Source organism: Podarcis vaucheri (genome assembly GCF_965113315.1).
Source record: "Podarcis vaucheri genome assembly, chromosome: 5".
Taxonomy (NCBI): domain Eukaryota; kingdom Metazoa; phylum Chordata; class Lepidosauria; order Squamata; family Lacertidae; genus Podarcis; species Podarcis vaucheri.
Window position 1 is genome coordinate 64,760,526 of NC_138763.1, and position 13,693 is coordinate 64,774,218.

A 13,693-nucleotide genomic window follows, 5' to 3' on the forward strand; every position below is an offset into this window, starting at 1 on the left:
ACGCCGTCACCAATCAACCACACCAGACCCAAACCCAGACCCTCTCCACAGACATATTACAGACTCCATCCAGTAGCCAAACTATAGTGGCACCTCCGGATGCTGCACCCCCCTGCAATCCCTACACAGATCTGGCTGGCACAAGGCACAAAACCATAGCTCGCCCCTATACACGAAGCCAAGCCAGAGCACAACTAAATGCAGCACAGCCTTCTTCTCAGAAAAACTCTTCACAAGCTCAAGAGGTCAAGACACGAAAGCTTTAGCAACTAATCTACACTTAATGACCCACCCAGTGATATTCTGAATATCACTCATGAAATCACCCAAGATATCCCTCAAGTAATTAAGGAACAAAAGAAGAAAAGGCACACTAATCTAGGAACTTCCTCTTTACCCAGAACGTTGGAGGCTATACACCACACCCCTCAACAGTATTTATAGGAACTCAAACACCAGACTCTGCTCTGTTCCAGTAACAAGAAGCCGAAAGCACCAGCCTGAAGATGACGAGTGAGACCTCGTCGAAACGTCGCACAGACACCCCGACTCTTACACGGGAAGACACCCGAAGACACCAAAACCTGCATATATATATATATATATATATATATATATATATATATATATATATATCTTTCCTTTCCTAGCAAATTCAGAACAGCAGCATATTTAGAAACACATTGGGATGATTATCTGAATGGCACTGGAGCATTCACATTTATCTCATTTGCTGCCCTGTCTCTTTGCCCCTCACTGCCTGTTCCTCCTAAGTATCCACTAACTTGATTTTTGTCCTCTCTCAACCAAAGAAGATATTCTCAATCCCTAACCCTTACTTACTTACTTACTTACTTACTTACTTACTTACTTACTTTACTCATATGCAGTTTCATGGCTGAATTATTCCACTTTCTTCCACCCTTTCCCATATCTTTGCCAATTAAGTAATGATTTGCCAAAATTCCCATTTGCCTACTTTGGGGTGTGCATTTGCTTAGCTTATAATACTCGGCTGTATTGCAAATTGATTGCCATTTCCTAAAGAAGTCGTCCTCCACCTTAGAATGTTAATGAAGGTTCTGGATGTGTGCAGTCAGCATTCAGCAGTGCAGGTGCTTTGCAATGTGTGCATCTTCTTCTGTAGGATGTCTTGTATGTTAACTCCTTCCTCTCAGTTCAACTCTTGTTTGCCATTCTGAGTTATGTAACCAACAAAGCAGACATTTCCATGCCAATATTCTCTGTGGGTGCTGCTTGAGATCAAAACTCCTCTCTTGTTGTACAGTGTGTTTGTTGTAGGGGGAGAGGGTCAAGTTTCCAAGCTGCTCTCCTTTATGGCTCGTGCTTTGAGACACAGTAACTGAAAACAAACTACAATCTTTAGAGGTAACATGATACTGTGTGTAAGTGTACCACTACAACAAGCAAGGAAATGGGGGGGGGGAGCTTTCAAATGCCAAAACTACTGCAAATCCAGACAAAGAGAATTTACCAAAAAAAGTTAAAAAAAATAACCAGAACTATGGACATTTTGTCAATATTCATAATTTATCTTTGGCACAGAGTATTGTTTAGCCCAAACCTTGGAGTATCTGGGCACAGAGATGTCGTTCTTTTTCTGGGGTGGGGAACTAGAGCATATACAGAAAAAAGCTGGGTCAAGTACTTTTCCTCCTTCCCACATATTTGTAGGACCATTTCCCCCTGCAAAATTGGAAGTAGATATCCAGTGACTTTCAATGACAAAATCCTAACATCTTTCACAAGCAGTCTTATATTGTAAATGAAGTTCTGAAGCCCCTTCTTTTTTCTTATACAGGAAAAAAAAAGAAAGGAACCTTCCTCATATTTAAAACATAAGGGGAACCCCATTTGCACATGAAATGTCTTAGAATCCCCATCCCAAGATCAAATCAATCCTCAAGGGTGTTTTGGCGCATGCATACCCACAGACACTCACACTAAATTCCAGCGGAAAAGCTGGGCTAAGTATTGCGGTCCTGCTTAATACACAGGTCAAATAGTGATATCTGTTGTGCCATCAGTGTTCATACATATAGACATCATTTGAATACACAAATGCTTTGAGCGCCCTTTGGATTATAAGCTGTAGCATGTTGATATTCACTCACAATCATCATCTTCCCTCTCGAAGGTCCTTGCAAATGATCCCTTGCATAATGAACTTCACAGCTGCAAAGTTCCGCTCTCACGGCAACTCCCCCCACCCACCGTTTGCAGATATGAAGTTCAAATCTGAGTGAGCAAGCAACCTCTCTGGCAGGCGCAGGAAGGAAGAAGGTGAATAGGAAAGATATGTTAACAGGCTGCGGACATTGGTTAGGAAGCAGCTGTGCTGTGGCTGCAGTGGGACCAAGACCACGGCCACATTGCAAACACATGCCAATTGAAGTACAATCTCCTTCAAAATTGGGGAAGGGAGCATTTCCCCCCCCCCATTGCCAAATAACAAAGGGAGAAATCGAAATCTGGCATACAATGGCAGAATCTGATGCAAACTGCTTTATTCACTTGCCTATAAAGTGCTGCATATAAAAGTGCTGAGCACAGTAAACTGTGAACTGTTTCTACATGCTACCCATTTGGAATGTTACTGCTCAGTTATAACATTGATATCTCAATGAACCTTTACTTTTCCCAGTACATTTAAGTGACTGCACTTGGCTCCTGTGTACTGTTTTCATTTTCTAATCCAAGTTTGATCGATACTGTAGATCAATAGAACTAATTACACACATTGTTTTGGCTGTACCTTTGCTAGTTATCATGCAAATGGAAATCTAAAGTGACTTGGTCACCTTTGGCAAAAGAAAAAAGAAATTGTAAGAGAAGGGTGGAGCTATGCACAGTGGTGGGAGACTGCAGCACGGAGGGGCGAAGCTAGCCCCCCAGTCTTCCATGTGCTGTCTGTGTGTCCCAGTCCAGTTTGTGACACAGGGTCTCCTTCCCGACTTACAGCCCAACTTGCACTTCAGCCTGGAAAACAGGTTCTGAGAGAATTACATGAGGCACAGCCTGGAATTTCTTGAGTGAAAGCCCTAGATTGTAGCTCTACTTGGATGAAAGAAAAGCTTTTGAACCGTATTTTTGAATGGACAATTTTTATTTCAGGAAGAGACAGATTTTATTCATCTTGCTGCTTCCAAGTGCGCAATATTCATAACCTCAATAGAGCTGCCATCCTTGCTGCCCCATCCAAAGTGACTGAAGCCGGTGTGGTTAGGGGCGATACCAACTCAGAATACCATGATTCATCCCATTCCCTCGGTTTTCCTCATCCTCCATCAGAGCCTGCCAACCTAAACCCAATCCCAGCAGCAATGTGAGGCTCATGACAGTGTATGGATCTTGACAAGGTACTAGTCAACACAGCAGGGCATTCCACTTGCTTCCAGCTCAAATCTCAGTGAGTCTGATCTGTTTCTAACCACCTTTCTACCACTAGACCGATGGAAACCTAGTTACATTAAATCATCACTGTGGGTCGGTGCAGGGAGGCAGCTATGCTGCATTGTAACAGTTCCTGGAATAAACTAAACGTTTCTAACTGATCATTTGAGTGGGTTTGGTGAACCCAACCTGCTCTCCACCCAACTCTAGTGACCTCAGAGATGAGAAATGCCCTCTACTCCAGGTGCCCAGCAACGTGGCATTCACTTAGATCTCCTCATAAGGTAACATAAACCTCTGTGTATATACCATGCCTCTTCAGCGAGGGCCTACAACTCACGAGCATTTCCCACACAGCATGACAAACACGTCACTAGTGATGGATGTAAAGAATGTTCCAAAAGGGGTAAAGGTCTTAAATTCCATGCAGTGCTTGAAGTTTGTGGGTGGGTAGAAAAAAACTGAAACAGTCTCATTTCAAACAAAGCCGTTCTCACCATTTTTAATAACCATGCAAAGTATTTGATGGCAAGTTTGAGTTAGTACATTCACACTTTGAAATAGCTATGGCCCGTTAGCCATCACTACCAGCCCACCAGGGAAAGAATGTTGCCAGTAAAGAAAGTCAAACCTTTCATGATTGTGGCTTAATATTAGTCATGATGGCATCCCTTCAAAAAAATGCCACGATATTCTCATGTATTTGGCCTATTTCTAACCAAGGAGTGGGAAGCCTGTGGCCCTCCAAATATTTGTTGGACTACAACTCCCATCAGCCCATGTCAGCATGGCCAATCACCAGGGACAATTGGAGTTACAGTCCAGCAACATATGGAGGGCTACAAGCTCTAAACTCAGCAGAGGCTCTCATGGATCTGAGATTGCAGTTGTTGGATAAAGATGAAACTGCCTTTGCTGGTATCTGCCTCTCCCAGCTCCACAAACAGCTCTGGCCTGGATCTAGTGACATTTCACAGTATTGGTGTAACCGTTTTCTGTACAGCACTCTGAGATGGTTCTATAACTATTGGAAAGAAGAGGGGTGCTTTTAGATTCACCTAAAAAGAAATGGGATGGCATCCCATGCCATCCTGACTGCATGGACATCACACGTTTATAAGCATCTGACTTCCCCCCCAGAGAATCCTGGGAGTTGCAGCTTGGTGCTGGGAATAATAGTTTTGTGAGGAGTAAACTGCAGTCCCCAGGATTCCCAGAGAGGGCGAGTCATGTGCTTTTAATAGGTGGTTGTGTACACAACCTCTACCCCACTTCAAGCACTGAACCCGTGCAAATAGCAAGAGATACGATTATTTTTAACAATTTGGCATTCATTTATTATGAAATCAACATGATGTAAAAGTTAACAAAATAGCATCACCTAAAATGTGATTTGTTGCATTTTTCTCTTATCTGTGGTTTTCAGGTTCACAAGTTTTCTAAACAGCCAAGGTGGCCTAGTCATTCAGAAGCCTGAGTCTTGAAACCTAAGACAACTCACAGTTCTATTGTGGCCAGGGCTTTTTTTCAGGGGGAACTCACAGGAACTCAGTTCTGGCACCATTCAGGTGGGTGCCATTCCCATTCTAAGAGAATGAGGGAGGTGTTCATGGTGAGTTCCAGCACCTCTTTTTCTAGAAAAACAGCACTGATGGCAACCAGACCTTTCATGACTAAAGAGCTTTCAGAATTTTAGCCTAGATGCAGTATAAATTATATAGATATATTTTTACAATCAAAAGTGGCATTTTATTACCCAAGTCTAATTAATTAAATTCAACAGGAAATAATGGTGGGGCAGGCCCAAGTTTAAAATGGGACAATACCATAGTACAAAGAGTTCAACCTTGGTTAAGACTTGGTCCACTTGAACTCATCCACTACTTGGGTTTAGAGCTGAATTATTTAGCCAAGTTTGCATATGCCAGCTGTGTCTACACAAACCACTCTTCTTTCTTTTGTATATTTATTGTACATTTTACCACAGCTGTTCTTCACTTCCCACAAAGCCTTGGTTCCACGAACAAGTCCATTAAACTAATTGGCTGTTCTTCTCATAAGTGAATGTTACAGGACAGACAGGCTTCCTCCATACCTGCCATATTGTAACTGTGCCAAGATTTCATTCTTACGAAAGATCTTTGGAATTTCTTATTCAGTAAAATGAGGTCACACTTCACAGTACACAGTGTGTTATCTATCTTTTTTAAAAAAATAAATTGGAGTCAAATTTTGGCATAATGAAATATGTACTGGAAGGATTTTTTTGACAGTCATGTTTACTAACACAGCAGTACTTCTCTAGAGCAGCTTTTCAAAAAGAAAGAAAGAAATTCCAGATATTAATTACTTTTCAGAGCCACACTTCAAATCATCCTTCCATTAGTGCCATGGGTTGTTGTTTTTAGTTTTGTTTTTTGTATATGAGAAACCTTTTAAAGTCTAGTGTTGCCATGGAATATTTAAATATGGATTGTTATTAACATTGGGGATAATTTGATGGGCAGGATCCCTCAAGTCTTTGAATTCCCACTGTGAAACTGTAGGAAACAAGCTTCTCTAAGCATTAAGAAAATATGCAGCTAACAAGAAAGTACTTATCCAGTCCCAACCCAATGGGCTCAAATGCCCATAATTTTACAGTGACACTTTAGAAACCACTCTGTAACCTCTTACTGTATTTTGGATAAAGTAATGCCTTTGCTCCGAATAAGAATATTAAAGGACAAAATGTGCCACTTACCACCCCAGTAATTTTCACTGCAGCTAGTCATTCTGCCTGCATCTAAGTGCCAACACCATTATTGGACTTCAGCTTGCTGACATCTGGCCCCATTGCTCAAACCACTTAGCACCAAAAAGTAATCATATACTTATACAAGAGCTTTTGGCATCATGTTAAACACCACCTTTACTCAAGCCCACAATCCTTTCTTTAAATCAAAGCAATAGCATTTGTTTAGCAAGAACCAATGTAATTATACATCAGTATTCATAGAGAAAAGACACCCGTCAATTAGTAACCATACCACAAGTTTCTCTTGATCTGTGTGGAGGAGTGCATAGAACATGTATTTGGTCGAGTTGGGGTCAGCTGAATCGGGATAAAGACCACTGCCTGATACGTCCAGTCTGGAGCTGCCAGTAATGTTTGCTGCATGGTGTATGAATTAATGTAAAAGAAAAACCAAAGCAAATGGCAATAGTGGCTGCAACAGTGGCTCTTGACCCAGTGACAGATGTGAAGCTCAAGGGACAGTGGCGGAGCATTCTGAATTTGTATTGTTTGTAGAACCAGCCTGCTAGTTTTGTGCCTTGTGCTTTTTGCTATTCAGCAGTGGAACAGACTTCCACAAGAGATGGTGGGCTGTCCTTCTTTGGAGGTTTTTAAGCAGAGTTTGGGTGGCCGTCTGTTATGTATGATCTAGCTGAGATTGGGTTGGACAAGAAGACTCTCAGGGTCCCTTCCAACTCTACAATTCTACGATTCTATTCTTCTAATTATGGGACACTGTACGCATAGCCTTGATTCTGAGCAAGGCTCCTTTCCTCATCTTAAAGCACGTGCAAAATGTCCCAGACCGTTGCAAGGCATTCTCAACATTTTCAATAGTTTTTATTCAGGTAACATTTGGTGCTGCTGGTAACATTATAGCAGTTGAATAATTCAAGCTTCCAAAAGAGAATTATGCAGCAAGTTGCAGGATCCATAAGACCAGACCCCCAAAATCTCTACACCACTTTAAATGCTATAGAAATCAAATGCACAATAGTCAATTAAGGTAACAGACCTGTGCATGTCTGCTCATATGTAGGCCCCATTGCGTTCAGTGAGACTTAATCCCAGGTAAATCAGTAAAGGAGTTTCACCTTCCTGATTCAGTTGTGTCAATATTACCTGTATACCATATTTTTCAGTGTATAAGATGCCCCCATGTATGACGACCCACAATATTGAACATAAATTTTAAATAAAAAAACCTAGTCTTATACATGGAAAAGTATGGTACAATACATTTTTTTCAACACTGGCTTTTGTTTTGTTTTTTGTAACATGAAAAATACAATCAAATATGACAGTTTATGTACAGATGCACTAAATTAATCCTCTTTCTTTTAACTATTCAGAGGATAATGACATCTACACCTGACTATGTATATTTAATATGTGACTTTCTAAATAATAAAGACAGGCTTGTCAGGTAAATGCGCCTCTACAATGTGGGAGATTTTTAATAGTAACAATAATAATAATAGTTGTGAATTCGTAATAACACACTAACAAGTCACTCTATGCATTTCTTTCCCATGGTTCAATGTAATCCAAACCAAGATGTGCAAAAATTTCTTCCTCACTTGCAGCTTTCAGGAAAATCTTCTGTAAAAATAAAAGAGAGAGCAGCATAAGCCTTGGGAAGGTAATAATTTTTGAAAACAAAAAAAACACATTTCTATTTGAAATAACATTCTTAGCCATTTTATAATCCAACTGTATAAAATGTCTACTCAGAAGTAAATCCCATCAAATTCAGTGCAGTGATTCCCAAGGAACTGGGTAGAGAATCACAGAGATACTACTAATCTCGATCTCATCAGAAAGAACCAGAAAATTCATCATCATGTTCTGAATGAAGGGCCATCCTTTTTTGGACCGACAAATGCACTAACTTTTCATAGAGTGTGCAGAAACGCAAAAATACAGAGGCTTCACTTTTCTTTATGCTTGAAATGATATTTTTGGAACTCAGGATCAATTATTTGTGTCTGCAGGAACTCTCTTCCTATCTCAACTGAGCAATTATTTCAATGAATATAAATATGACATTTATGGTTGCTAACATGACCATTAACTACACTTAATACAAAATGGCTGTTTTGCAAATGACTTCTGTCTATGAATTGCAATGCTGTATTTCTCATTCTGGTTTCAATTATCAATAAGACATGTGAAGCGTGAAGTGAACGATCTTCGTTAACATTTTAATCAATGAATCTTTGTTAGTGCACCAGGATCAGATTTCAAAACCACCTTTTAACTCATAACTTGTTTTGGCTTTGTTATATTAATATTGCAAATGTAGCTTTTCCAAAATGATTTGACATACAAGAGAAATCTTAAATTCACAAATTATCTTTGCTGAGCACTTTTTCCAAAGTGCCCTTCATTAACTAGGTTGTGAATGAATGGCATACTGGCTGGGAAGGTGAGCTATATTCAGTTAAATACATTTATAACCCAGAGCTGTAGGATTTCTACTTTTTGTTCCCACTGGTTCTGATCTTGCTATTCTACCAGAACCATCCCCCAAATATTTTTTTAATTTGCTTTTCTGTTATATCTCGCCATCAACACATACTCTGTTACATTCATGCACAAACCAAAAAGAAGCCCGATAACATAAATATAAAACATAAACATGTAATAGTAATAGTAACATATATATATTCCTCCAAGCTGTTTAAATCCTATATATCTTTACTTTTACTTCCCTTCCACTCTTTCCTTGGTTTCCTATCTACTATCGTTTTAACTGTGTTTTCTTGTTCTTCTACATTATTCTCATTAGCTTACCTCATGTTGAAGCATATACTGCTGAGTATTTGTTCATCCAGTTATGATAATTTTCTTGTTATTATATTTTTTCCATATAATCTATATATAATATCCAGTGCTCTTTAGACCAGGAGCTTTAAATCACTGCTAAATTGAGACATAAGGCAGCCACAAATTCTCCTACCCATACCTATTACCTACCCCAACCATAATAGATTGGGACATAGGATTGAGGAGGAGAACAGAATGCAGGATTGAGAATGTGCCCAAGTCTCCCAATGAAGTAGAAGTTTTAAAGGGAAAAGGTGTCTCTCCCACATGCAACCTGGGAGCCCCGAAGCAAAGGATGACCTGATAACACGCTTCACGTGTTTGACGTCTCGTGAAATGCGCATCAACATTTAGGCATGGCTTACATGACCTTGTGCTGTGATTTCACTCTGAGATATAAAATGTTTTGATGGACATTCCGTTCTTCTGCATCTCTAAACAAGTCTTTGAGCTTCTTGTAAATGGCTCCTAGAAGGTACTCCATAAAATTAAATTGCCCTGAACAATCTGGCTCTGTAAGTTAAACGTTAAGTGCTGTGCACAGCTTTAAGAAAGATTGAAATTAGAAAATGTGCACATTCAGTCCAGTCTCTCACCTCCTCTCTGTCCCTCGCCGGTTGTCCTATCTGCCTCCCCCTTGCCTCCACCTGCTTTTCTCACCCAAGCCCTCCCCACTCACAAGTTTAAGTGGTGCCACTTTGAATACAGAAAGTGATAAGAAGGTGACAGCAGAAACTGGGATCTCAATGGGAGAGGGAGAGGTGACAGCTGGAGCAGAGCACGGGGATCCTTCCTAGCACTAATGTCACAAATCTGAACCCAAATATTGCCCTTTGTGCACAGCCTTATTGAAAAGGAAATCATAGAATTCTATGATTTCCTTTTCAATAGGGCTCCACACAAAGGGCAATAATGAAACCATTTCTTCCTGAAAGCACTTCAAGATTCATGCAGGTGGGTCAATCACAATAAAGATGAAGGAACAAAGTGGTTTCATCTGCCTATTGTGCTCTGAAGGCTGGGTCTTGCAAAGTCAATAGCCATGAGTAGTTCAGATCGTAATGGGAAAAGGTATTCTGTTTGTAGAAGGCACAGAGACACTTTACGCACAAAGGAACTTCACCACTGGATTTGCCTTCTTGGAAGAAAATCAGCCAAGAAGAGATATGCAAGAGCACACCGAGAAAAGGAAGGCCTCCCTTTCATACAGTTGAGTTTGGTCTCCCATTACCGCTAGCTTGCCCCCTGTAAGAGCAAGACAGCAGTGACAGTAGAGGCAGTTCTAGAAGAGGAAGGATATTTCTCTTGCCCCAAACACAGCCAATTCTGCTAAAAGGAGAGGCCAAGGCCTCTTTCTCTGTGGAGCACACAAAGAGGCACTACCTCACAGGCCTAGGAAAAAGCCAGACGAGCTCGGTTCTGACCTCATCTTCCTCTTCCTATCTTCCCCCACATCATAACAATGAGTACTTGCTATGGCTATTTGGGCCAAATCCCAGATCCTGATCCATTTAAAAAAAAAATCTTCATGCTTGTTGTCTTTATTACATACACAACATAAACATTTTTCTCACGCTCCACAGGCAAAAAAAAAAAGGCTTACAGATGTTAAGATAAGACCCCCCCCCCACTCTCTGGCTTAAAATCTTAAAGGTGTGACACAAAAGGAAGGGAGGTTGGGAGAGGAGGGACAAAGCAAACTCAGGCACTATTTCTTAGTTGCTGAGTTCTTGTCATAACCAGCTGAAATGGAAAGATTTCCATGGAGATGAGGAGCCAAGTTGCTGGTCTTTCAGCAGAGCTTAGGGAGAGGTCCTGCAATTTCTCCCTCTCCTAGAGCCCATATATTATTGTTACTATCTCAGAGGACACCATGGGGCTAAGAGAGAGAGCTACAGACTGGGAAGTCTCTGGTTTGACTCTTGCCTCTGCTAGGAACTTGTTATTGTTATGGATGAACATTAATTTGTACCCCACCTTTATGTAACAAGTGACCCCCCCAAACAGCTTGCAGAACACAAAGCAAAACCAGCAAGGCGAGTGATTTGTGCACAAGAAAATCCTGATCCAAACTGAGGTGATTTTGGTTGAGCTTGGATTAGGCTGGAGCAGGGTGAGGAGGCCCCGGATCACCCTGGATCAGTTCAGGAACACCCCGGAGCAATGTGTTTAACTAGGATTTTCAAGCCTAACTAAAGACTGTTCCCAGCCCCTGATTTGGTTCGGAGCCCAGATCCAGCTTGGCCCCAAATCTCCATGGCCTCTTCAAAGTGTGTGATCAGGTCCTAAATTGGATCAGGGGAGCATACTTGCAAGAATATGATCAAACCCACAAAGAAATGTGCTGCTTCCAACAATGATATGTGGTTGAAATCACATGAATGGATACATTTGCTCAAAATTCATAGTAGTCTAAGAGGTGGGGGAATAGCCCATGTCAAATATGCCATCATAAGGCAGGCACCAGAGAAAGTTTTACACTTGTAAGGAGATAGATGTACCAGAGCTCAAAAGGTTCTATAAAGTCAAGAGCCCACTGATATTTGTTGAATGTATCAGTACACTTCTGCAGCCAATCCCAGAAACATCGCCACAGTCCATAGAGGTTTTTCTTGACAGACCAACCGTTATTACATGAAATACATGTAACTGAAAGCCATTTTTTTGTTATCCCAAAAAGCCTGTGGAACAAGGAACAAAACACTCTTTTTCAGGGTTCACCTTGGGTCCCTTTTTCATTTATTGTATTTCAAGTAGACCCTACTCTGAGCTTACATGTACTGCTGGCAGCTAAGATGGGCAGAATCAGAAAGGATGGGGACAGATAAAGAACTTTCAACTAAATTAACCAAAAGACAGATGAAAAGTTTCACACAGAGCAGTCAAACTGCCCTTTTGTCCATTTCAATATAAAATATTTTTCTTTTGAAATTCTATACGCCATTGGGTGGTACAGATTCATATTTTGCCACCTAAAGCTGCACATATTCCTCAAGCTACAAACCACTGTGCATTTGTCTTAAAGTCAATATTCAGACTGCACATTTCTCAAGTTACAAATGTAATTATCATGATCAGTTCATTGCTGGAAATTGCTAGGATGGATTTTCTATCTGAGACACGAACTTCAGTTTTATGTAGATGAAGTGCCCGATAATGAGAGACACTCTCAAAGGAGCTTTTTTTTTTTTTTTTTTTTTTTACTCCTAGCACCATGAAAATTGGCGGCATGTATTGCAGCATTAACACCAATCCATCTGCGTGTTCTGATGTTCTCCATCCAAGCTTCTGATTCATTCATATCAAGTCATTCCGATGCAGAACTGTGGACACTTCCTAATTTATGTGGGGAAATGCAAAAAAGCCATTGACGTCTGCATTATCACAAAACAGGAGAACCACATGTACAATGTAATATCAGAATAAGGCTTAAGTCAGATGCAATAAACTCAATGCTTGTTAATTAGCTCTCAGAATGGTTTGGATCCAGAGAGCCAATAAGGCAGGCATCCAAGGTTGGAGGAAATGAGCCCAGGAAAACAGAATAATCACCTGGGCTGTGAAACCAAGCAGAGCAGTGCAGGCTTGAAATTCTGAAGCACACAAAAAAAGGACACAGGGTGAAGAAGAGGAGAAAACAGGATGCTGGACTAGATGGGCTTTTGATCAGATCCAGGAGGGTTTCTTTGACACTACTGGCATCAGTCTCCACTCAGGCTTCTTTCATGCCCATCCTTTTAGGATACCAAGGAATCAAGGATCCAGCAACCATCTCCAGAAAGTCATTCCCACAGGAAGTGTATTGATTTCAGTACATTCACTTACAATGGCTATCATCCTTAGAGTTTCCTACATTGTTGAACAACATATGGATAAAATCCAGTGGGGGTGGAATCCAATCTGGAAAGATGTATTTACCTGGTGCCTGGGTTCCTATGAGCTAAAATTCCACTGAGTGTAGCTTATGGGCCTCAGGAAAAATTCAGCCTCACAGCAGTGATTCATATAAATGCAGTGGCATATATTCTTACTCATTAGGAATCTGCACAGTCCTTTTGACTTTTAAACTAAGAAATAAATAAAAGTATAGTCCACCTTTTGGAGAATTTTCCACGAGTGAACAATAATATTTAAAACATTCCAATAAAACACAAATTATTTCTTCCATGGAAAATGTTAGACAACTCTATCACCCCTTACTAGACCCATATATATATGTGGATCATAATTTCACTTTCAACAGACTTATTAATGATAGTGTGCAAATTATAAGAAGTATGTATGTTATACTTTAATTACTATTTTAATGGGTCACAGTTAATGGGGGAAGTGTAAGAGAATGAGGATAGGAACATGATCCAACTAAGATCGCATGCACTTAACTCTTCAAAAAATTGCAGTCAAACTTTGAAACCCATTGAAATTAAACATGTTCTATGTTGGCTGATCATATTCCTTATCTTTTCTTCTGAAAGAATGCCTTGAATGGGAAATGTAATCAATGAATACATTCTCAGGCTCAGAGAATACTCACCTTCACAATATATACATGCAGGTGTTCTTGTGATTCAGGTATATATAGCCTTAAAATATAAATGCCAATTGAATACTGAGCCTGAAACAATGATGTCTTTAAGTGAAGAACTTTAAATGAAGTTCTGAGCAATGCCAGAT

The 13,693-nt window shown here is 40.3% G+C and overlaps 1 protein-coding gene across 1 annotated transcript in view; it reads right to left on the reverse strand.

The window, feature by feature from the left end:
* Positions 1-6,341: 6,341 nt before the first annotated feature.
* Positions 6,342-13,693, reverse strand: part of DNTT (DNA nucleotidylexotransferase) — a gene marked incomplete at its 5' end in the record, with an annotated part of 95,283 nt that continues 87,931 nt past the window's right edge. Inside the window, one exon of the mRNA XM_082223752.1 lies at positions 6,342-7,792. Coding sequence (XP_082079878.1) covers positions 7,706-7,792 — 87 coding nt within the window. The 3' untranslated portion in view covers positions 6,342-7,705. The remainder of the gene's footprint in view (positions 7,793-13,693) is intronic.